General features: G+C 34.2%; 1 protein-coding gene across 5 annotated transcripts in view; it reads left to right on the top strand.

Annotated features, from left to right (window-relative positions):
- Positions 1 to 24,815, top strand: part of PIK3C3 (phosphatidylinositol 3-kinase catalytic subunit type 3) — a 153,876-nt gene that overhangs the window by 36,441 nt on the left and 92,620 nt on the right. For all 5 annotated transcript variants that reach the window (XR_010933046.1, XM_067699228.1, XM_067699227.1 and 2 more), the window contains 5 exons: positions 14,413 to 14,499; positions 16,480 to 16,575; positions 19,201 to 19,272; positions 23,498 to 23,602; positions 24,409 to 24,501. Coding sequence is in view for 4 of the 5 variants with exons in the window: in XM_067699228.1 (XP_067555329.1) it covers positions 14,413 to 14,499; positions 16,480 to 16,575; positions 19,201 to 19,272; positions 23,498 to 23,602; positions 24,409 to 24,501 (453 nt within the window). In the remaining variant the exon portion in view is untranslated. The remainder of the gene's footprint in view (positions 1 to 14,412; positions 14,500 to 16,479; positions 16,576 to 19,200; positions 19,273 to 23,497; positions 23,603 to 24,408; positions 24,502 to 24,815) is intronic.

Here is a 24,815-nt window from a genome sequence, read left to right as displayed (position 1 = left end):
GTAAATTACATAATTATAATAAGGGAGACAGATCATTAATAGGTCCTATTAATAATTTATTTTCTTAAACTGATTTTACCCAGAATGTCAGTTTATTCATGAAAATTATTTCACAAAGCTACTTCAGGGTAGAAATGTATTCAGAAACCAAGAAAAGTATACTTAATCAACTTGCTATACTATAAAGAAAATGGTCTCTGAGGTTGTTTCCTTTTCAGAATAGCTGAAAAAAAATCATCATGATGATGACACTGTTATGATTCCTGTAATTAACAGAGAGAGTAGAGTCCAGCTGACCACATTCTATCAATGAAAAATGTCCACAAATACAGAAATAGCTGGTTATTCAATGAGCCACTGTGAGAGCTATAAATCAGGGTTTTTGACTGCCAGTCTTTCTACCCAGTTATAATGTACCTCATTACTATTTAAATCTTCCATAAATTTTGTTCCATTAATTTTAAAAGCATAAATTAAAAGGTTATGCTTTTAATTACCAAAACACCTCCCTGAAAATTCCATGTTCCTCATTTCTCTAAAATCTAACTACAAATATCATGTGGGTACTGTTTTAAAAGTCCACGTAAGTCATCACTTTGATAATCTATTCTTGGATTTATAAACAAAAATGATATCTAGCTTATAAATCACATTTATAAAACTCAAAACATTTGCCAACCTTACATCTCTTTCTTTCTCTAGGTTCCTCTAACGTCAATAGCAGATAAGCAAATAATGTTTGGTTTGGTTTCTGGTTTCAGTAATGTGGAAGACTAAGATAAACTGAAATTCCTCCCCCAACAAACAGCTAATAATATGAAGTAGCAGTAAAATAGGTATAACCACTTAGGAAGGTAAGCCCTACAAAAGATGAGTTTGCAATCTAAAATTTTAAACCAATGGAAGCCAAAATCAGTAATCATAACAAACAACTGGAATATATGCACCAGAAATTCAGATAATGGAATACTGAAAATTAAAAAGAAACTATTTAAAAATAAAACAGTAATATAAAACATAAAGAATCAGAACAAAAAGGAACAAGATATCATTTACTACTCTAGCTATATAGTGAAACTTAATATTGGTTAGAGTAATTCTTCCCCCTTTATTCTCCTTTCTTCAAACTCAAGTGGTTTTATAAGCTGGACCTACAAAGCCTGCTGAGATCAATATGACCATGATACCAAAGCTAGAGAAGAAAGGGGAAGAAAGGAAAATTATAGACAGTTCTCAGTTATAAATACAGATGCAAAATTTCAGCATAAAATTAGCAAACTGAATCAAGTGGTTAAAAAATATATCATGCCCAAACAAGATGTATTCCAAGAACGTAAGAACAGTTTAATACAGAATATCTATTAGTGTACATTATTATCACAGTATTGAGTGTTTCAGGGGTCCCCCAAGATGAGATGATGAAAGCACAGGACTTAGAGGCAGTTGTACAGCTAAGATTGATTATAAGCAACACAGTAAGAATATGCAACTAGATGGTTCAGTAAAAGAAAAAGATATAGGTGGGGTCTGGAGAAATCCATACGCAGGCTTCCTATGCTTCCCCTTCCCAGCCCAGGAAGAGACACTGAGTGTGCTGCTTTCTTCAGGAAGAAAAATGAAGCCTTTTAGAAAAGCCCATTTGAGACTCAGAAATTAGGTTTTTTACTGGGGGTCTGGTCACACAGGCATTCTCTGCCCTCAACTACCAAAATTCTGGCCTCCCAGAAAGAAAGCAGGTGCTCACCATAAATCACAGTGTACAAACAGCCTAGCCACAGTGAAACATCTATACCCGTTAGAGAATGTTTCAGAAGTCAAGTTCTCACACATTTGCTGAGGGTCATCCTTGCAAGCAGGTCCTTCTGAAGATAGTGGCTTCAAACCTGTTGTGTTAACTATCTCCTGCATATTAAATTAAGGAGAAAAAAACATATGGTCAAATGGATTCCCAATCTTACCAACTTTTTAGTGAGTTTCAACAAACATTCATCGTATAAAGTTTTGGTAAAATAAAATAGGACTTTCTTAACCTGATATGAGAAATATACCAAGAACTGATAACCAGCATCTTACCAAATGGTTAAATGTAAGAAACATTCTCATTAAAGTCAGGAACAAAACAAGGATGCTTCTATTACTGTTCCGATTAGACATTGTACTAGAGTTTCTTGTACTAGTCAGTACAAGAAAACCGTATATATAGAGGTAAGAAATAAAAATTATTTACAGATGATGATTACATAGAAAAGTCAGAAGAACTATTAGACAAACTGTTATAAATAATAATGTTGTTAGATACAAGATTAATAACAGAAATCAGTTATTATTCCAAAATTCCTATTATTGCCGTTTTACCAATCTAAAAATAAAATCTTCAAAAGATATTTACACTAGCAACAAAAACTACGTGAAATTTAGAAATAAACCAAACAGAAAATGTATAGATTTTTATCTTGGAAATCCAACAATTTCACACCTAGATTTCTACACTAAAGAAACTCACTTATGGGCATAAGGAGATATATACACGTATATTCACTTCAGCCCTGATAATAACACAAAAAGTTGAGTTTGTTGGGAGAATAAATAATAAACTGATTTACTCGTACAGTGGGATACTATACAACAGTTTAAATGAAAGCATTTGAGCTGTGTAAATTAACATGGATAAGTATCAAAAACAGCATTAAGTTTAAAAAAGCAAATTGAAATGAAAGAATTAGGGAAGTCTTTACAGATATCTGTGATTTTTTTCATCTTTTTTAAAAAGTGTGAAACAAATAAGGCAAACAATACATGTTCAGTTTTGACAGTGAATACATGGATATCTCATATTATTCTGCATACTTTTGCTTTATAATAAAAATAAAAAAATTTAATTATATATATACATAACTTTAAAACTCAGACCTAGTACTGGGAAAACAATAAGTCAACAAGTCCCATCTTACTACCTCTTTTCACTAATCTTGGAATTCAGTTACTACTTAGCCAAGTTATTTGGTTAATTCCCTTACGCTGAAGAGCACTTTGATGAAGAAGATGAAAGTCAACTAACTCAATTAGGTTGTCTAACACAGAACTACTTCTTCAATGTGCCTTTAGTGGGAAGGAAGGGAGGGAGGAAGGGACGGAGGAAAAATATGAATATTCGTTATCTTTAGGGATTTTTTTCTTCTAAATGTCAGACAATTCTTAGTGAAATTATTCAAGGCTGTAAAACTTATTTAGTGGCACCATCTATGTCATCAAAAATGCATCTTGGGCTTCCCTGGTGTCGCAGTGGTTGCGAGTCCGCCTGCCGATGCGGGGGACGCGGGTTCGTGCCCCGGTCCGGGAAGATCCCACATGCCGCGGAGCGGCTGGGCCCGTGAGCCATGGCCGCTGAGCCTGCGCGTCCGGAGCCTGTGCTCCGCAACGGGAGAGGCCACAGCAGTGAGAGGCCCACACACCGCAAAAAAAAAAAAAAAAAAAAATGCATCTTAACTACAGGTTTTTGTATAAATAATAAGTGTAACTTTTATAAACATAATGTATTGGATTTGATTCTGTGTTGCTTTTCTTTTGTGTCATAAAAGAAGAGTTTGGGAATCTCTTATAAATTTATTCCTAATGATACATGGTAGAATCTTTTTTATCAGTCACATTGATTTGCTTACTGTTGTCTAAGACTGTCAAAACTTTTAGATTTGTCTTGAAATCAGTGGTAGCAAGTAGACTAAATTAGTTTTTGCCAGTGAAAGATTGAGCCCTAAAAGAATATCGATTCATGTTCTGTAAATCTGTTGCTGTCTTTACAGCTATAGTTTCTGCCAGAAAACTAGAAAGTAACGTGCTTTTAAGACTACATTAATCTCTGAGGAGTTAAACTGAATGGTTTCATTAAGAGGCAAATACCACTCTTCCTGAATAAGATACACATGTAAAATTTCAAAGTAAAATTGAAGATTTGAGTCTAAGACTTCATTAATCAGGAAGGTAGAAGCTTTGTAAGAATTAATTATAATAGGTGTGGGTGCAAACTCTAACATACAGATACAACTCCTTTTTTTTGTTTGTTTGTTTGCGGTATGCGGGCCTCTCACTGTTGTGGCCTCTCTCGTTGCGGAGCACAGGCTCCAGACGCGCAGGCTCAGCGGCCATGGCTCACGGGCCCAGCTGCTCTGTGGCATGTGGGATACTCCTGGACCGGGGCACGAACCCGTGTCCTCTGCATTGGCAGGTGGACTCTCAACCACTGTGCCACCAAGGAAGCCCCGATACAACACCTTTTAAAATCTCAGTTTAAGTGAATACTTTTTTTTAACATCTTTATTGGAGTATAATTGCTTTACAATGGTGTGTTAGTTTCTGCTGTATAAGAAAGTGAACCAGCTATACGTATACATATATCCCCATATCCCCTCCCTCTTGCGTCTCCCTCCCATCCTCCCTATCCCACCCCTCTAGGTGGTCACAAAGCACCGAGCTGATCTTCCTGTGCTATGCGGCTGCTTCTCACTAGCTGTTTTACAGTTGGTAGTGTATATATGTCCATGCCACTCTCTCACTTCATCCCAGCTTACCCTTCACCCTCCCCGTGTCCTCAAGTCCATTCTCTACGTCAGCATTTTTATTCCTGTCCTACCGCTAGGTTCTTCAGAACCATCTTTTTTTTTTAGATTCCATGTATATGTGTTAGCATATGGTGTTTGTTTTTCTCTTTCTGACTTCACTCTGTATGACAGGCTCTAGGTTCATCCACCTCACTACAAATAGCTCAATTTTGTTTCATTTTATGGCTGAGTAATATTCCATTGTATATATGTGTCACACCTTCTGTATACATTCATCTGTCGATGGACATTTAGTTTGCTTCCATGTCCTGGCTATGATTTTCTCTAGATATATGCCCAGTAGTGGGATTGCTGGGTATATTATTTTTATTTTATTTTATTTATTTATTTTTGGCTGTGTTGCACAAGTGCTTTCTCTAGTTATGGCAAGCAGGGGCTACTCTTCGTTGCGGTGCAGAGGCTTCTCATTGCGGTGGCTTCTCTTGTGGAGCACAAGCTCTAGGTGCACGAGCTTCTCATTGTGATGGCTTCTCTTGTTGTGGAGCACAAGCTCTAGGTGTGTGGGCTTCAGTAGTTGTGGCACGCAGGCTCTAGAGCACAGGCTCTGTAGTTGTGGTGCACGGGCTTAGTTGCTCCGCAGCATGTGGGATCTTCCTGAACCAGGGCTCGAACCCGTGTTCCCTGCATTGGCAGGTGGATTCTTAACAACTCTGCCACCAGGGAAGCCCTATACAACTATATTTTGTCTTGAATTATAAATTACTGCATAGCTTGTATTTGATTTGACATGGATAGGACTCATTGTTTATTGAAGAATTATACTGTTTAATAATACAAATGTCTCAGTGAGCCACAGTGCATCCTGCAAATAGATTACTGACCAATAATGGTATTCTGTTTAATGAGTACTTATGCTCAGTTCTAGTCTAGGCTTAGGGAAGTGTTAGTGTTGAAAGAGTTATATTATAACCTTTAACTTGAGGGAATTTAGAGGAAGGAGATATGGGGTATTTGAATAAACACAACCCTCTATGATCATGCTGGAAAAAAATTAGTCTTGTACATGGTAGTACCAAACATTTTTATTGGCCAGTATTCCTATAAATGTGTCAAGAGAGATTTTGAACATTCACATAGGCCCTCTGAATCTGAAAGTTTTCCATCTGGTGACAAGAGTAGACTGGGTTTTTTTTTGTTTATTTTTTCAAGTGGCAGAGGGAAAAAAGGAAAAAAGAAAATACAGCTTTGTCATGTTTTTCTCCTAAGATTTCCTAAGAAAGCATAAGTGTATCTGGCCAAAGCATCACCTATTGCATAGCTACTTATTTTGGAAAATCCACTTATCTTGTAACTCCCCTCTTACAGTTTCTTGATGTGAGTAAAGTTTGAAACCTTAAGCCTGTACATTTTTTTTATATAGGAGTTTTTATTAACTGCATATTGAAAAGTGGCAGCTTTTAATTTATATGTTTTTTTTTTCATTTAATTTATATGGGTTTTTAGTTGGACCCAGTTGAAAGGCCCTTGGAAGAAATAATTTGAGAGAGAACAATTATGTTGATACCTGGTTTTCATTTCATATGATTGAGTTAAATTAATCAGATGGGTCTTTATTCTTTGAGTTTATTATGAAGTAATGTAACTTTATTTAGCATCGTCTTGATAAATGCTAATCTTTTATGGTTTTCTCAACAGGGTTTTCTCCACAGTTAATTGTTCTTAAAATAACTTTAGTTTTTAAATAACTTATCTTTTGTTATTACAAGCTAACATACATCTACAATAGAAGAAGATTGTTAAAGTGCAAAGACTGTAAAAATCACCTCTAATCCTCTACTCACAATAGTCATCATTAGTATTTTAGTTGATATGCGTTTGGTAAATAAATAAATAAATGTATGTATGTATGTATGGAATGTATGGAATGTATGTGTATTTATTTTTAATTTGGGATCATATTGTGTGTGTGTTTAAATGAATCCTGCTTTTACGCTTAATAATGTTTCAAAATTGTTCCAGGTCATTTAAGATGCTTACATAACATGATTTGTAACGACTGTCAGGTTTTGCATAGTATGGATATGCCATAATTCATTTCAGCAATCCTCTATGGTTGGCTGTTCAAAGTATTTGCAATTCTGTGCTGTTGTAAAGCCTTTATCCACTTTAAACTTTCTACTAGCTTGAAAATAGAAAGTGAGAATTGTTCTTCTAAGTTATTTTTATATGGCTCGCTTGATATGTGCTTGTATGCTGTATTTCCAAATTATCAGACATAGTCATAAGGTGTATGTGGGTGCTTAAAACCAGGATCAGAGTTTGGTGTACATCTTTGAATTCTTTTATCAGTTATATTCTGTCTTATGTTCATCTTGTTCTTCATCTTGTTTTCACAGGTAGATAATAAACTCTGTGAATTACCATACCGTGTCTTGATAAACCAACAAAACTAGCCCACCTTTCATAGCATATGTGAACTTGGGCCATGTGTCTCGTATTTTGATTAATACATGTTAATTGATGCCTTTTGTAAAGATAAAGTGGGTATATGAATATGGAAGAAACTGGCCAGGGAAAAATTTGTAAAGCAGAAACCATTTTCTCTCCAGTTTCCTTTTGAGTCTGTCTCTCCCCATTTACCTCCCTACAAATTCCTAGGCAGATTTGAAATAGATAAACATTTTTCAGTTCTTTTCACTCTTCCCTTTCTTCCTTTAGGCTGTAAGTGTGGTATCTACTATAAAGAAAAATCTAGATCATGATGAACCTCAAGAAAGATGATTCCCAGTAAGCATCTTATGTATGTGTAGATCTTCCTACTGTCCACCTCACAGAGAACTTGATTTACTTAAATATTTACCGAGGACTACCATCCTAGTCTCTCTTTAATACCTGGGTACATCAAACTCCCTGATGTGCTGACAAATAAGCTATTTCCTCTGCATGGAAGATTTTCATCCTGTTTGTTTGACTTACTCCTTATTCTTCAAGTCTCTGCTTTAATGTTACTGCCTGAGAGGCCTTCTCAGGAACTCCCATTATTTTCTGTCACATCACCCTGTTCATGACTTTCATATTACTGTTTCAATTTGTATATAGACATATAAGCATTTACCATATGGGCATATAGGCATTACCATACAAATGGCTCACCCCTACCTTAAGTTCTTGAAGGCAGGGAACTTGCTTCTTTTGTTCAACATTCTGTGCTTATCTCCAGAGCAGAGGACCTGATGGAAGTTTGTAACTTACAACAGCAAATTAAGTAATATATATTTATGTTGAAAGTATATAAGTACTAGGGCAAAGTGACTAAGGGCATGAATCATTCTTTTCTCCAGCTTCCTTTTGAGTGTCACTCCCTTCCCCTTGCTCCCCATTTACTCCCCAAAGCTCTTAAACAAAATTGCAGAATATACAAGCATTTGTTTTCTGTTCTATCACCCTTCCACATTAGAAGTCCTGTCAATAAATATAAATATTCATTGAATGGATAAATGCTAGGTTCTGTCAACCATTCATAGCTCTAGCACTCAAGAAGCTTATGGTCTAGTAGGGCAGATACAAATAAGGAGCAAAGAACTGTGACTTGTGGTGATCATGGAAGTCTATCTGTTCCCAGGGATAGCTATCCAGTTTGACGTTCCTTTTCTCTGCTGTTCCTCGTCTATATACAGTGTAGCAAGTTGGCCTACTTTTAGTTCTATCCTTGGTACTTGTATTGAACACCTACTAATCTGAGGCATCTTCCTCAAGCACGTATCTGTCCTCCCATTAAATCTGATATACATGATTAGTACTCCAAGCAGTTTCCTGGGCATGTTCTTATTTGGTTCTTACACAGATTCTTTTATTTAAGTAGCTTGTAAAACCCCTTGCTATTTAATTCTTGGAGAAGTTAGAGCTCAATAATTATGCTATTATGTCTGTGACAGTGGGCTTCTCTTCCAAGCTCTATACGATTTCTTGTGAATTCTGTAGAAACTTATGTTCCTTAAAAAGAGAGAATGACTCTTTTACTGATATCTTGACCTAGCTGCTTTCTAGGATGGGCACCCTAGTGAGGATTATCTCTTCACAAGCAATTTGAAACAGATTGTACTAGTTTTACCCTGCTGTTTAACAGAATGCAGATTTTCTCATTTGGAAGATCTAGGTCAGACCCCAAATGAAATATAAACTGTTCAAGTTCATTTGTTGGTCTTCATTATCCATAGACATTCTCAAACTGGAGACAAGTGGAAACTGCTTTGGACTGGTGAAAACCACCCAAGTCTGTCTACATAGTCATCAGCACCTATAGAGATGAAGTGACATAGATTATGGGCTAATAACAGCTGCTTACAGTTTGCATAGTGCTTTATAGTTCTCTAAAATTTTTAGTAAAAAATTTCATCTAATATTAAATTATTTAATCTGCGTTGAGTCTTAGAAGTAAAAGGCCTTACTGTCTGAAGAACTGAAATGGGTGGCTAGAGTGTAATATATCAGTTGGAGAGTTGTAAGAGCTTATTTTGGAGGGGAAGGCAAGGCCTAATCATTTAGGAATTGTGATAGCTAATTCTAGACTTTACCTGATACCTAAAGTCCAGTCAGGAGCTAGCTTTGCCATCTTCAAATTCTCTCCCCTTGCTCTTCTGCAATTGAGCAATCTACTGTATGCTTAGATTGTCCAGTAAATGCTGTGCTAGCTAGTCTCCAAAGGTGACCCTCAATGAAATATGCCTCCTGATACTCACGCTTCCATGTTGGATCTGCAGTAGCTCTGTGACTCATTTTAACTAACATGATGCAGCTGAACTGATGCTATGCCTGTTCCAGGGCTAAACTTTAAGACAACTTGAAAGCTTCTGTTTTTTGCACTTTTGGGGAATAATGAGCCACCACGTAAGAAGTCCAGCTACCTAGTTGGAGTGACTATGTTGAAAGACTACCTGGAGAGGGAGCAGCACTGAGAGTGCCTTCAGAAAGAGAGGCCCCACCACTCTGGTTTCCCACCTGTGCCCATCCTTGCCCATGAAGGCGTTGGAAATGTGAGTGAAGCTATCTTGGACATTCTAGCTCCAGCTACCACATGACAACAGTCTCATGAGAGACTGTTAGACTAAGAGAAAAAAAATATCCAAATGTCCTCAAGAAAATGACTTCTTGATGTCTCCAAGAATCATGAAAAATATTAAAATGAGTGGCGTTTTAAGGCACTGAGTTTTGTGGTGCTTTGTTACATAGTATCAGATAAATAGCACAAGTAGCTAGGGGACATTTTGAGTGGTAACTTTTTAGTGCAACAGAAATTATAAAACTGATTCAAGCAGAGAAATAATCTAGAAATTCTGCTGTCAATCTCAAGAGTCTGGTGTGAGACAAACTTGTAAACAAACAGTCATAGCATAAGTGGTACCTCTCATTCTGCAGTTGCTTTTGCATTCAACAGTGTCATAGTGATGTTTCCTAATGGGGTATATGGATTTTTCTTTCTTTTTGATTATAGTATTTCTTAGTGTGTGTGCCATAGTTTGCTTAATAGTTCCCACTATTGATAGACATTTACATTCTTTTATGTCTAAGTTTTCCATATTGCAAACAGTGATGCACAAATATGAATATATCTCAGGTAATTTAAACTTGTACTCCAAAATGGCTTTACCAGTTTATGGTACTACCATCCTTGACCATGCATTCTTTGGTTGTTATTTGTAAGGTTGAGAATGGTCATCTTTTACTATTCAGATACAGAAGGTAAGAATATGCTATATAGGAAGTAATATTTATTGGCAGCAAACATGAATTCTGGAATTAGTGAAATGCCTTCAGAAAACTTTCGATTTGTCTGATTATTTAGTAAGGGAGAGAAAAATGCCCAACACATTCTGCCACATCTAAACTCAATATGCTATTGTCAATTTTTTCCTCAAAGGAAACTAGTGGAGAATCAGCTACTGTATCATAAATATGAAACGTGTGTTTAAAAAATTACAGAAGTTAATTAGACTTAAATCTTTTACTATGAATGCATCAATAGAGGAGATAGCAAAGACTGATAGAAGAAGTATGAACTTTATAGACCTGGGGTTTAAATCCTAGCTCTGCCACTTCAGTGTGGTAGTTGATGTGATATGACCCTTTATATTTTTATTCATTTAAAAAACTAGTTTGGAACATGTGGCAAAATGAGTGAGAATATAATTCTTTATAAAGACTGTATGGAATAATACTACCTATCATATTTTGCATCCATTATTCTATTTGAATTTTGCTAGCAGAAATAGAAATTAATACTTCTTTTTGTACATGAGGGTTCAAAAATGACAGAATTCGAAAATGGAGTGCTAGGGTTAGAACCCTGGTCTAATGGCTCCTAGTTTAGCACTCTTTCCTTTAGGTCACATTGCCTGGTGTTCTTTTGGTTCCCTTGTAACTAATTCTTAGTGTTTCCATGTTAGTGTGTTTATCTAATGTTCCACCAGAGCCAGCAAAATGTTTAGTCCCTGCTTTGTGAGTAATAGTGGTAAACACTTTTTTTTGCCTCATCCATTTTCATTTAGAGATTACCTCAAGTGAAAAGGAATTTGTTATTCAGAAGAAAGCTAAGCTGATAATATTTTTATATTACAGTGATCCTCAGACTTTTTGTATGAAGCTACTATTTTCATTTCTGAAATAGTATGGCCATGTAGTTGTGATAAGAGTCCCTTAGTTGAGGAATATAAAGAATATTGACGAAGATTTTTAGTTCTGTGAGAGAGATAATAATTGGTAGAAGTGTTTGGCATCCTTGTAGGAATACCATCATAACTTGTATAATGGAAATGAAGACAAATCATAAAGACAAGCTACCACTGAAGTCCTTAATGCTCAGTTTTGCTTTATGCTATGAATTTGTTTAGAAAGAAAGAAGGGATTTGATACATGAATAATGCTGATGTTTAAAATTACACTTTCTAAGACAAAATCTAGTTTCAGTTTGAGGACCTTGGAAATTATCTTGAATTCTCTGTGTATTTGAAGGGTCAATGTATTATTTAATTTGTGAAACCAAGGGTAGGTTAGTATGTAAGACCTTCAGAGGGTTCTACCAACTGCAACTCTAGAAATTCTTTTACCACTGGTTCTTTTATTACTGTTAATTATTTCATTACTCCTTCTTAAAAGTAAAGCACACATGCACACTTATGTGCTTAAGTCTTAGAGTAGTAAATTATAGGCTCCAGAGAAACGCCTTATGTATGTAACTTTGTTATTTTTCATATTGAGATGTGAAAAAAATAGTTTATTTCCAATTTGAAGAACTATCATTATAATTCTCTCCCTTTGTAGTAATCAAAATGCAAGAAATATAGAACATGGAGATACTTTCAGGAAAGGCTTCATTATTTTTTAGCATGTTTAGATGGCAGATTGTAGACCATTTAAAATTTTTTGTTTTTCTGTAAAAACTATGATGATTCGTCTCTAGCCAAGTCCATTTCTTATCTTGATAGTTTTGTGTGGCTTCTGTTGTGTATAGGAATGTATCAAATGTGAAGGTGACATAACACTTCTTTTTTTGATTTTTTAGATTTTTTAAAGATTTTATTTTTGTTGAACAGTTTTACATTCACAGCAATACTAAGAGGAAGGTACAGATATTTCTCATATACACTCTGCCCCAGCACATGCATAGCCTCTCCTATTGTCAACACCTCTCACCACAGTGGTACATTTGTTAACAATTTGTTACAATTGATGAACCTATACTGACAACTCATAATCACCCAAAGACCATATACCTCAGCGTTCTCTCTTGGTATTGTACATTCTATGGGCTTTGACAAATGTTTAATGTCATTTGTCCATCATTATAGTATGATACAGAGTAGTTTTACTGCCCTAAAAATCTTCTGTGCTCCACTTATACATCCCTTCTTCCCCCCCAACCCTGGGCAACTAGTTATCTTTTTATTATCTCCATAGTTTTATCAATACCTTTTCTTTAGTTGTAATCATACTGTACCTAGCCTTTTCAGATTGACCTCTTTCACTTAGCAATGTGCAAGTAATGTGTACTTAAGGTTCCTCCATGTCTTTTCATTGATTGATACCTCCTTTCCTTTTAGCACTGCATAACATTGTTTGAATGTATTCATTTATCCATTCACTTGGTGAAGGCCATCTGAATTGCTTCCAGGTTTTGGTTATTATAAATAAAGTCGCTATAAATATCCATGTGCAGGCTTTTGTGTGGGCATTAAGTATTCAACTCCTTTGGGTAAATACCAGGGAGGGCAATTCCTGGACTGTATGGTAAGAGTATGTTTAGTTTTGTAAGAAACTGCCACACTGACTTCCAGAATGGCTCTACGTTTTTGCATTCCCACCAGCAATTAATGAGAGTTCCTGTAGCTCTACATCCTCACCTGCATTTGATGTTGTCAGTGTTCCAAATCTTGGTCATTCTGATAAGTGTTTAGTGATTTCTCATTGTTTTAATTTGCATTTCCCTGATGGTATATGATGTGGAGCATCTTTTCACATGCTTATTTGCCATCCATATCTCTTCTTTGGTGAGTTGTTTATTAAGATCTTTGGCCCATTTTTTAAATCAGGTTGCTTATTTTCTTGTTGTTGAGTTTTAAGAGTTCTTTGTATATTTTGGCCAACATTCCTTTATCATATGTGCCTTTTGCAAATATTTTCTCCCGGTCCATGGCTTGTTTTCTCATTCTCTTCACAATGTCTTTCACAGAGCAGAATTTTTTAATTTTAATGAAGTCCAGCTTATTAATTATTTCTTTCATGGATTATGCCTTTGGTGTTGCATCTAAAAAGTTGTCACCATACCCAAGGTCATTTAGGTTTTCTCCTGTGTTATCTTCTAGGAGTTTTGTATTTTGCAATTTACATTTAGGTCTGTGATTCATTTTGAGTTAATTTTTGTGAAGGGTGTAAGGTCTTTGCTTATATATATTTGTTTGCATGTGCATGTCCAGTTATCCCAGCGATATTTGAAAAGACTCTTTGCTCCATTTTATTGCCTCTGCTTCTTGGTCAGAGATCATTGACTCTATTTATGTGGACTTTTTCTGGACTCCATTCTGTTCCATTAATCCATTTATCTATTCTTTTGCCAGTACCACAATGTTTTGATTACAGTAGCTGTATATTAAGTCTTATAGTTGGGTAATGTATAGCTTCCAGTTTTGTTCTTCAATACTGTGTTGGCTATTATGGAGCCTTTGCCTTTCCATATAAACTTTAGAATCAGTTAGTTGATATCTACAAAATAACATGCTGAGATTTTTTTTGTTTTGTTTTGTTTTGTTTATGGACTAGGATTGCTTTGAATCTATAAATCAAGTTGGGAAGTACTGACATCTTGACAATATTGAGTCATCTTACCCTGAGCCCATTAATTTACTTCTTCTTTGATTTTGTTCATCAGAGTTTTTTAGTTTTCATCACATAGATCTTGTACATATTTTGTTAGATTTATACCAATTTGATTTTTGGGGGCACTAATGTAAATGATACTGTGATTTGATATTGTGTTTTTAATTTCAAATTTTACTTATTGATTGCTGGTAACAATATATAAGAAAGAGATTGACTTTTATATATGAACCTTGTATCCTCCTTGCTGTAATTGCTTATTACAGGAGCTTTTTGTCCATTTAAAAATATTTTCTACATAAATGATCATGTCACCTTTGAATAAAGAAAGTATTATTTATTTCTTCCCAATCTGTATATCATTTATTTCCTTTTTCTTTGCATTAGCTAGTACTTCCAGTGTCATGTTGATGATCATTTCCATTCTTTATCCTCCTTTCTGTGAGATCTATCTCTTAAAATTTTCTGCATTATATATTTTTTGCAGCTCACCAAAGCTCATCGACAAGGTCACATGGTGAAAGTAGATTGGCTGGACAGATTGACATTTAGAGAAATAGAAATGATAAATGAGGTGGGTTGTATCCCTCTTTTTTATTTCAAAATATTTTCTCCAGAATTTTAACTGAAAAAATTTTTAGAAGAACTATTTATTGCCAGGTATCTCTCAAATGTGGGAGCATTGAGGATTACCTCTAGTTGTGAGGTTTATGCTAATAAAAGGAAAGCTTAGGATATCTGCCTTTCTTATATTTTAGTGTTCTCTTGAACCCTGAAATAGGTAGTGGATATCATAAGTGTACTAAATATCATATAAGTGAAGCCCATGTTAATCTTGATGCCTCACTTGTATGTTCTCTCTTTCTCCATATGGCAGTTTATGTCCAAGTTGATTGGATAAATCTGTCAACATAGTGTCAAAACAACCTCTTCACTTCAGTTACCTTAAGTCATCAATAGCAATTCCTCTCCCCAATTAAGATATTCCTTGTCTTATTTAGTACATATAGGGCTGTGCACACTTAATGAGGTTACATGGTTCAAGTAATTCGTGTGCTTTCTTGATCTTGTGTATTGGTCCAGAATATGTTCAATGAAAAGATGGCTTCAGTGAAACTCTTTACAAAAGTTAGAACGACAAAAAAGTTTTTTATGTACACTAGCACTGAAATACTAGATGTTTGGCCTAACACTCTATGTCTAGAGAGCAGAAATAATGCTTATATATTAATCACATTAGGAGAGAGGAATAGCAATTTTGTGAAATGCGTAGCTTATAGTGATCACCACATGGCACAACTGACTTGATTTGTGTTCTTTCAACAGTTTTCAGCAGGTGGAAAGAGAGAAATTTGTCATTTTACAGTGAACACTTAGAAAAATAAAATTTTGACATTGTTCATTTTTTAAAAACAAATTAGTAGTGTCTAACAACATTTATATTCAGTATGAATACTGGGCATCTTTTCTAAATGTATTCATAATACATTCTTATATACTGAAACTGGAAGAAAATTTTACTTTTTTGAATTTTGATAATAGTCACATTCCAAAAATAGTTTAATCAAAATGCTTTTTTCTTTTTCCTATTTTTAATTAAAAAATATTTTTAATTTTTCTATTCTTCAACTTAGATACCCCTGGGTTTAGAAAATGTAACATTAGAGCATACTTTGCCCATCCTTTTTCACTCACTCTATCTGCACTCTTTAAAACATAGGAGGCTATCTGTTATCATACTAGATTATAATATGCTTCATAAAGCTGAACAGTTTAAGTGACCTCCTTAGATCTTTATGATTATATACATATAGATTTAAAGCCATTTTTCAAACTGTTTTGGGTCAGGACTAATCACCCTTTTAAATTTAATTTTATTTTCACTTCATTATTAACATAATATTTGCTTTTTTAAGGGGACACATTTATACACACAATCAGCATTTTATATGTTGGGGAAGAAGTAACTATTCCCAGTGTATTTAAAGTGTATTGATCAAACTTTACAAATGATTACAAGTTACTTTAAGACCGTTTATAAATTGTGAAAAACTTGTAAATGTTTTATGTGTTAAGCTCAAATGACCTCTGTCCTTAGTTACATGCACTTTGTTTTACTTTTGTTTTTTTGTTATACTTATATTAATTTCTACAGTTAGATTAGTCCATATGGTTTAAGGGTGAACTGTTCTTTGCTTAAAATTATTAGAAATACAAATTTTTTTTAAATAAAATAATTCTCCTGCAAATGTATATGAAATACCTTTAAAATGTTATATAATAGAATTCATACTACTGAATAAACCAAAAATGTCATTAAGTTTGAGGAGGGAGTTATAAGTGAGTAGTAGACACTTCTGGATAAAACAGTAGTGCTGTATATAATAAAATAGTAGTGCTGTGTAAAACAGTGCATTTATAATAATGAAATAAAAATTTGTTACAGTTTAAATTATATTTGATAGAATCCATGTATTACTGAATTGGGAATAATGATACAAACTGAGGTTGAAGAAAATCATTTTTCATAAAAAATCTTGTTTTTTTCTTTTAGAGTGAAAAACGAAGTTCTAATTTCATGTACTTGATGGTTGAGTTTCGATGTGTCAAGTGTGATGATAAGGAATATGGTATTGTTTATTATGAAAAGGTATTTTCCTTGGAACTGTTTATGGTCTCTAAAGTAGAAGGGACGGGAAACATTAAAAACAATTTACCGTTTTTCCTGCTGGGATGAATTCTTTGGCTGCAGAATGGCAGCAGACAGCTGTCAGCAGCAGCTGTTTGTATATACACAAATCAAATCATATAGCTACAACAAGATTACAAAAGCTGATCACTCATGTAATGCAGTTCTGGGTTATAGAATTCAATAAATATACAAGAGATTAAAAACTTTTTGATTAATTGTTCTGTAAATTGGCAAGTAAGACATTAAAGCAGTAGCTTCATTAACAATTAGTGTCCGTTTGAAAAGTAGAAAGAGGGAATCATATGTTTTATGTGGTAGGCTATTGAATGGTAAGGGTATGTTTGTTATTTGAATGTGTATGTAATGTGTTGGAATTGTATATGTAACAATTCCAACATAAGTATGCTTATGAAATACCTTATAAATGTTCATTTATATAATATATGCAGAATTAAGAAAACCATGTTATCAGTAGGCTGAGTGGTAATGAATATGAAGTTATGAATTTGCTCTGGTCTGTTCATTACCAAAAGAAAGTAGTTATATATTTGATATCTAGCTACTTGAAAAATATCTGTGCCTTAAATGCTTATTTATGGGTCTTCATTTTAGTACTACAGAAATAATAGTATGCATAGTTCAAAACCACATAAATTAGGTACCTTCTGTTATTTTGGAAGTACTGAGACAAGTGCTTATGAGGACAGTGCGAATCAGAATCAGTGTGAATGAGGACAGACTTTCGATACATGGCATAATAGAATAATATTTCTTCTAGCATAGAGCTAAGCTATATGCAGTTTATTTGTTCATTAGAAGCAGCACTTTTAAATTACCTTTACACATTAGTGTTATTTGTTAAAGTTGTCACAAGTGATTTTTTAAAAATATATGTTTTATAACTATTAAATTACTATTTGAAAGATGTTTTCATAATGAAGGTTTAAGGTTTGTATAGTTAATTTGTGATCATTTTTCTGGTACTTTTCAAGTTAATGTATTTTTCCCTTTAGCTTGTACCCCTTCCTAAAGTAAAAGGTTAGGAAAAGTGAACTTGCTTCAGCTTTTTATTTTATAAATAATACTCTCTGGGGGAAAAAAAAGATAAGAACGTAGACTATTTAATATTGTTTGCTAATTCATTAGAAAGACTACATTAAAAAGGGAAACGTAGGTGAGTGAAATTGTTTTGTTACCAATACATTCTTAATAAAATCACTTTTTACATTTTTACTATATGTAATTTCATTAAAAGCAATATTTCCTGCCTATATGGAGTTTATAGTGCAGAACCATGCTAATGGTGATGGTACTTTCAATCATTAGAGACTTGAAGGATCTTTTGAAAGACAGCTTTGTTGATAGATGAAATAATAACAGAATAGAAATTAGAAGAATTTCAAGTATTTTTGAAAAGGTTCTTGACCCCTTTCTACTGCTTCTTGAAAATTGCCCATAAATTAATGCCTGTCTACCTACCCTGTCATATTTCCACTTAGTGTAAAGATTGCTGGGCCAGTGTATTGAATCTAATGGAAATAGACTTTCTTGTCACCTGTCTTTTGTGACAGATAGCCTTAGTGAAGATTACTTGTCACAGTTGGGCTGATAAATGTGTTTTCTGATGTTGTGACTGAGAACCAGCTTGTTAAACAATGGCTGTGGGAATTTGTGTTTTTTTCTAGGACTCAATTACTGAACCTAAAGTAAAGTCACAATACTTGCCTTCTTTCAGTCTCTCCTGATTTTGTTGTTCATATTTAAAATTGAAAATATGCTAGCATTTGGAAATTGACAGAAAAATTTGACGCTAGGTGTACAGTTGTGAGGAAATGAATTTCAACCTTAATTAGTTTATCCTTTTCCAGGATGTATGTAGTGATATTTATTATGCAGAATTACCTTTCTTGCCTGAATTGGATAAAAGTAAAAGCCAAAATTCTTCAAAAATGATAATACCAACAAAATAAGACAGATTTATTTCTTAAGAATTGATGGATTGATTCTTGCTATTCAAATTTGCATTGCGTTAAGTATCCTCTGAGAAGCAATGCTGCTGAGTTTCTAGTCGTATGTAAGTTTGAGTAATGTTAACCCACATTTAAAATTCTACTTATCTGAGTGGAACTTAATTGTGATAATTTGAAAAATTACCAAAATCCACTTAGTAGTTTTTGCAAATGATATGACAGATCCATGTGCCATATTTTAATTATACTCTTTGGTTTCTTGTTCTCAGTTTGAAAATTAGGACATACTATTTTGACTCAGTCATTGTAAACAAAGTTTAAAACAAAATCCGGACAGAGACAATCTACTAATTTCCAGACCTCATATCTCTAAAAACTATAATACAGATTTTTTTTATTGTTAGAGTTTATTTTTCTCAAAATATTTTATCAGCAACAAAAGGTAAAAAATAGATATGTATTTTTAAAATATAGTTGAAAGAAGATAATATTTTAAAGGGAGGAACGATGTTCATTAAAAATTAAAATACATTAGAGTGCACATGATCATGTATGACGTTTTAACCATTTGGTTAAAAATTTTTTTTTTTAAACTTGTTATGCTGTAATCCAGGATGGTGATGAGTCATCTCCAATCTTAACAAGCTTTGAGATAGTGAAAGTTCCTGACCCTCAGATGTCTATGGTGAGTCATTGTCAAATTTCTTATGAAAATTCTTTTTTCCAGAGTGATTATGAGTTAGATCCACATCATACACTTTCTTTTTAAAAACTATATCTGTAACTACATTGGTTATTTAAAGGTGATTCATAAATTCACTTCAGCTATTGATATATGTAATCAGGTTCAGATGGAATCTTTGCAAAAAATATTAACACCTTCAAAAAAGGTCAAGATAGTATAGTGTTGGGGAACCATTTTGTTTGAATTATTGAAAAAACTATGGAATGTAGTCTTGAAGGACTTGGGGTAACAAGTATTTGAAAGATTGTCATCATAACAGAAGGGAAATTTATTTATACCAGAAGATAACACTAAGATCAATGGATGGAAATTTTAGGGAGACTGATTTTGTTGAAAAACAGGGAAGATTATTGTAGCTACTAGAACTATTCAATTTGGATTATGGTGTCTTGGAGGATTTTGATATACCTGCATTGGATTGTTGAGATGATAGCTCTCTCAGGAATAAGAAAGAGGAAGAATTCCTACTTTGCAGCAGAGATTTAATTTGATGACTTCAGATTTAGAACGTTCCAGGCAAAAAATCCTTATAGCAACATAATAGATACTGTGATATTTACACTTAGAATTCATTTATATCACTCTGAACTATTTTCTCCTTATTTTATACATTTCTAATTAGATTAATTACCTTCCTAATCAGAACAAAGTAGATAAAAAGTAGTACATGGGAAGTTGAAAACATGATGACTGGAGTAAATACAGTTCATTAGAGCAGGAAGTACTGGCTGATGGCCTAACATCAAAGGAAGAAATAGGGGGGAAAAGCGAATAAAAAGTTAGAAAACAAAGGTCACTCGGGAATCTTAGAAACAAACACCTAAGTACCTTCACAGATCCTATGCCTAGCATAATAAAATAAAGTTAATAGATCTAAAATTGACACCGTGGACTGGAAGAATCAACATTGTGAAAATGACTATACTACCCAAAACAATCTCCAGATTCAATGCAATCCCTATCAAACTATCACTGGCATTTTTCACAGAACTAGAACAAAAAATTTCACAATTTGTATGGAAACACAAAAGACCCTGAATAGCCAAAGCAATCTTGAGAAAGAAAAACGGAGCTGGAGGAATCAGGCTCCCTGACTTCAGACTATACTACAAAGTTACAGTAATCAAGACAGTATGGTACTGGCACAAAAACAGAAATATAGGTCAATGGAACAGGATAGAAAGCCCAGAGATAAACCCACACACATATGGTCACCTTACCTTTGATAAAGGAGGCAAGAATATACCAGGGAGAAAAGACAGCCTCTTCAATAAGTGGTGCTGGGAAAGCTGGACAGCTACATGTAAAAGAATGAAATTAGGTCACTCCCTATCACCATACACAAAAATAAACTCAAAATGGATTAAAGACCTAAATGTAAGGCCAGACACTATCAAACTTGTAGAGGAAAACATAGGCAGAACACTCTGTGACATAAATCCCAGCAAGATCCTTTTTGACCCACCTGCTAGAGAAATGGAAATAAAAACAAAAATAAACAAATGGGACCTAATGAAACTTCAAAGCTTTTGCACAGCAAAGGAAACCATAAACAAGACCAAAAGACAACCCTCAGAATGGGAGAAAATATTTGCAAATGAAGCAACCAACAAAGGATTAATCTCCAAAATTTACAAGTAGATCATGCAGCTCAATATCAAGAAAACAAACAGCGCAATCCAAAATTGGGCAGACGACCTAAATAGACATTTCTCCAAAGAAGATATACAGATTGTCACCAATCACATGAAAGAATGCTCAACATCATTAATCATTAGAGAAATGCAAATCAAAACTACATTGCGATATCATCTCACACCGGTCAGAATGGCCATCATCGAGAAATCTACAAACAGTAAATGCTGGAGAGGGTGTGGAGAAAATGGAACCCTCATACACTGTTGGTGGGAATATAAATTGATACAGCCACTATGGAGAACAGTATGGAGGTTCCTTAAAACAACTAAAAATAAAACTACCATACGACCCAGCAGTCCCACTACTGGGCATGTACCCTGAGAAAACCATAATTCAAAAATAGTCATGTACCACAATGTTCATTGCAGCTGTATTTACAATAGCCAGGACATAGAAGCAACCTAAGTGTCCATCGACAGCTGAATGGATAAAGAAGTTGTGGCACATATATACAATGGAATTTACTCAGCCAGAAAAAGAAACGACACTGAGTTATTTGTAGCGAGGTGGATGGACCTAGAGTCCGTCGTACAGAGTGAAGTAAGTCAGAAGAGAAAAACAAATACCGTATGCTAACCCATATATATGGAATCTAAAAAAAAAAGATAATATGGTCATGAAGAACCTGGGGCAAGACGGGAATAAAGATGCAGACCACTAGAGAATGGACTTGAGGACACGGGGAGGGGGAAGTGTATGCTGGGACAAAGTGAGAGAGTGGTAATATATATGTGGACATATATACACTCCCAAATGTAAAATGGATAGCTAGTGGGAAGCAGTCGCATAGCACAGGGAGATTAGCTCGGTGCTTTGTGACCAGCTAGAAGGGTGGGCTAGGGAGGGTGGGAGGGAGGGAGATGCAAGAGGGAAGAGATATGGGGATATATGTATGTGTATAGCTGATTCACTTTGTTATAAAGCAGAAACTAACACACCATTGTAAAGCAATTATACTCCAATAGAAACGTTAAAAAATAAAAATAAAATTGACACTGAATTTTCATTATAAAATCAAATTGTATTTTGCATTCTGGATATTTGAAACACACTAATGGTTACCTTCAAAATGGTTGAGAGTATTCAAGTTTTGTCATACTGGGACCATATTAACTCCTACCAAAATGTCAGGTAAATGAGATGTCTGTATATTTAGTGTATTTTTTTCTAAAGAAAACGCTCGTCAACAATTATAGGTTTAATATTATGGATGCTGTAATTAAAAAACAAAGATCTAGGACCTCTGTCAACAATTTTTAGTTTTAAATACAATCAAGGAAAAACAAAACAAAAAATTAAGAAAAAAAGCTACCCTCCTTACCCCCATGTTAAAAAATTTTAATTTGTAGCCATTAGTATTAACTAAACAGAGGAATATATTTTAACAAACATTGAGTGCCGCTAAGCTGGTATATCACTGTATCAGACAATAAAACAGACTCTACAGTTACAAGTGTGGCAAATGGACTGGTAGAACTGACTAAAAATCCCAGAACTAGATCCAAGTACATATGTAAATTGACGAAGGTGGCATTTCATCACTGGAGCATGGTGTTGGGGAATGAGCCATTTGGAAAAAGATGAAATTGAATCAAATCCACACATCACACCATACATAAGGAAAAACTCCAAATGAATCAGGGATTTAAATATTATAAAATGAAACCTTACTAGTACTTTACTATCAGTGTAGGGAAAGACTTTCTAACGTTGAGTCAAAATCCAGAAGCAACAAAAGAAATGATTGATAAATTTGACTATGTTAAAAAATTTGCATGGCAAAAGCACTGTTAAGTCAAAAGACAATTGACAAACTGGGAGAAACTATTTGTGACATACATCACAGACAAAGAACTGATTTATCTAATGTGTAAAGAACTCTTAAAAACTGAAGAATAAAGGACCAAAAAGCAAAATTAGGAAAAAAACATGAACAGACAATTCACACATGAAAAAGTGAATAAAATAAAGTCTCTTAAGCAAAGACAGTATGTTCAAAACTAATGATTTTGGCCATAGGTAAAATAGTTAAGCATTTTGGTCATTCATTGTCCCTGCCCTCAGTTACTACTGGCAGTTAAACTCTAAGATGATAATACAATTATATCACGAAGTCACTAGTAGCTCATAGGAAGCGGGAGTGCTTTAATCTGAGCTGCCAGGGGAGATTTTGGAATGAAGGTAACATTTGAGTGGGTAGAGGGTATAAAACCCTGAATACAATGGAGAGTTAAAACAAGAAACTGGAATGGCATGCTCAAGTGCGCCTGGTGAAGCATAAGTTATGCTTACTTTCCCTATCACCACAAGATACATAGGAGACTAAAGTTGTAACACGAATAAAATGTTAAATATTATAAACTGGTCTTAAATAAGTAACTATTTACTTTTCTATTTCTAAGTGGCTGTTGAAACTGCTTACTGGTGAAATTTACATTGTTGCTTAATATTCTTAAATAATTTATAGGAAAATTTAGTTGAGAGCAAACACCACAAACTTGCCCGGAGTTTAAGAAGTGGACCTTCTGACCACGATCTCAAACCTAATGCTGCCACAAGAGATCAACTGAATGTAAGAGAATTTATAAAATATTAATTTAAAAATAATTAAGTGGGTATTTTGGTTGCAACTGATGCGATAGCACATCACTTAAAATTGATTCAGACACAGGTTAATGAACTCTATGTAATTTCAACAACTTCACATTTCTGTAGTTTTATATCATTTGGGGGCTTTCAGGAAATATATTAGCCCTAGAGACAGAACTGCAAATAGTATATGCTTTCTTGATATAGTGTTCTTAGAAACTGGCCCTAAGATACATTGCCTGAGCTTCCGCTGACTTAACAAGAGAAATGTTTATCATTTGGGTGTTTTTTTTTTTTTTCTTTTCCTTGTGTGTGTGTTGGGGGGAGGGGACTTTTCCCCTCATTTTTATTTTTTAAAAAATGTTTTATACAATTTTTAAGGGTTACTTTCCATTTGCAGTTATTACAAATTATTGTCTCTGTTCCCTGTGTTGTACAATCCTTGAGCCTATCTTGCATGCAGTAGTTTGGTGGGGGCGAGCTTTTGTTATTTGGATTTGTTGTGTCTTTGGTTGAAGTAAATTAGCTCTGCAATTACATACTTTTTTTCTAATATGGAACTTGACTTTTTTTTATCTTATCTTTTTCTCCTCTTATACTCTAATATACTTTTTGAACTGATAAATGCAGCAAATTTAAGTCTTACTTGGCTGCATGTATATTCTCCTTGCTTCTATAATAGTTCAATTATAGATATATTTAAATGAATGAAAAATTTTGAATGAAATGGAAATATATAGGAAGATTTTTTTTATTTGACAAAAGTAGTTTTTTTTTTCTTTGTTGTAGATTATTGTGAGTTATCCACCAACCAAGCAACTTACATATGAAGAACAAGATCTTGTATGGAAGTTTAGATATTATCTTACTAATCAAGAAAAAGTGAGTTTCTTGAATATTTTCATATATAAAATTATCTATAAACTTTGTTGCTAATGAGCAAAATGAAGTAAAACTGCCATAGAAATACAGACTTATTGTCAAACTTGAAAAAAGAAAGGTTTATAGAGTAATATATATTGTTACTCCATTTTTTAAAAAGTTAAAACACAAAGACACAGGTACCTATTTGTTGATGTATAGACAATGTCTGAATGGGTTAAGTCAGAGAGACTTGGGCTCAGTTTCCAGCACTACAACTTATTCTTACTGGGTAAGGTGAGGCAAGTTGCTTTGGAAGGTTTGTTTCCTCGTTT

Source organism: Pseudorca crassidens, chromosome 12 (assembly GCF_039906515.1).
Source record: "Pseudorca crassidens isolate mPseCra1 chromosome 12, mPseCra1.hap1, whole genome shotgun sequence".
NCBI lineage: Eukaryota > Metazoa > Chordata > Mammalia > Artiodactyla > Delphinidae > Pseudorca > Pseudorca crassidens.
This window is presented reverse-complemented; position numbering and strand designations above follow the sequence as displayed.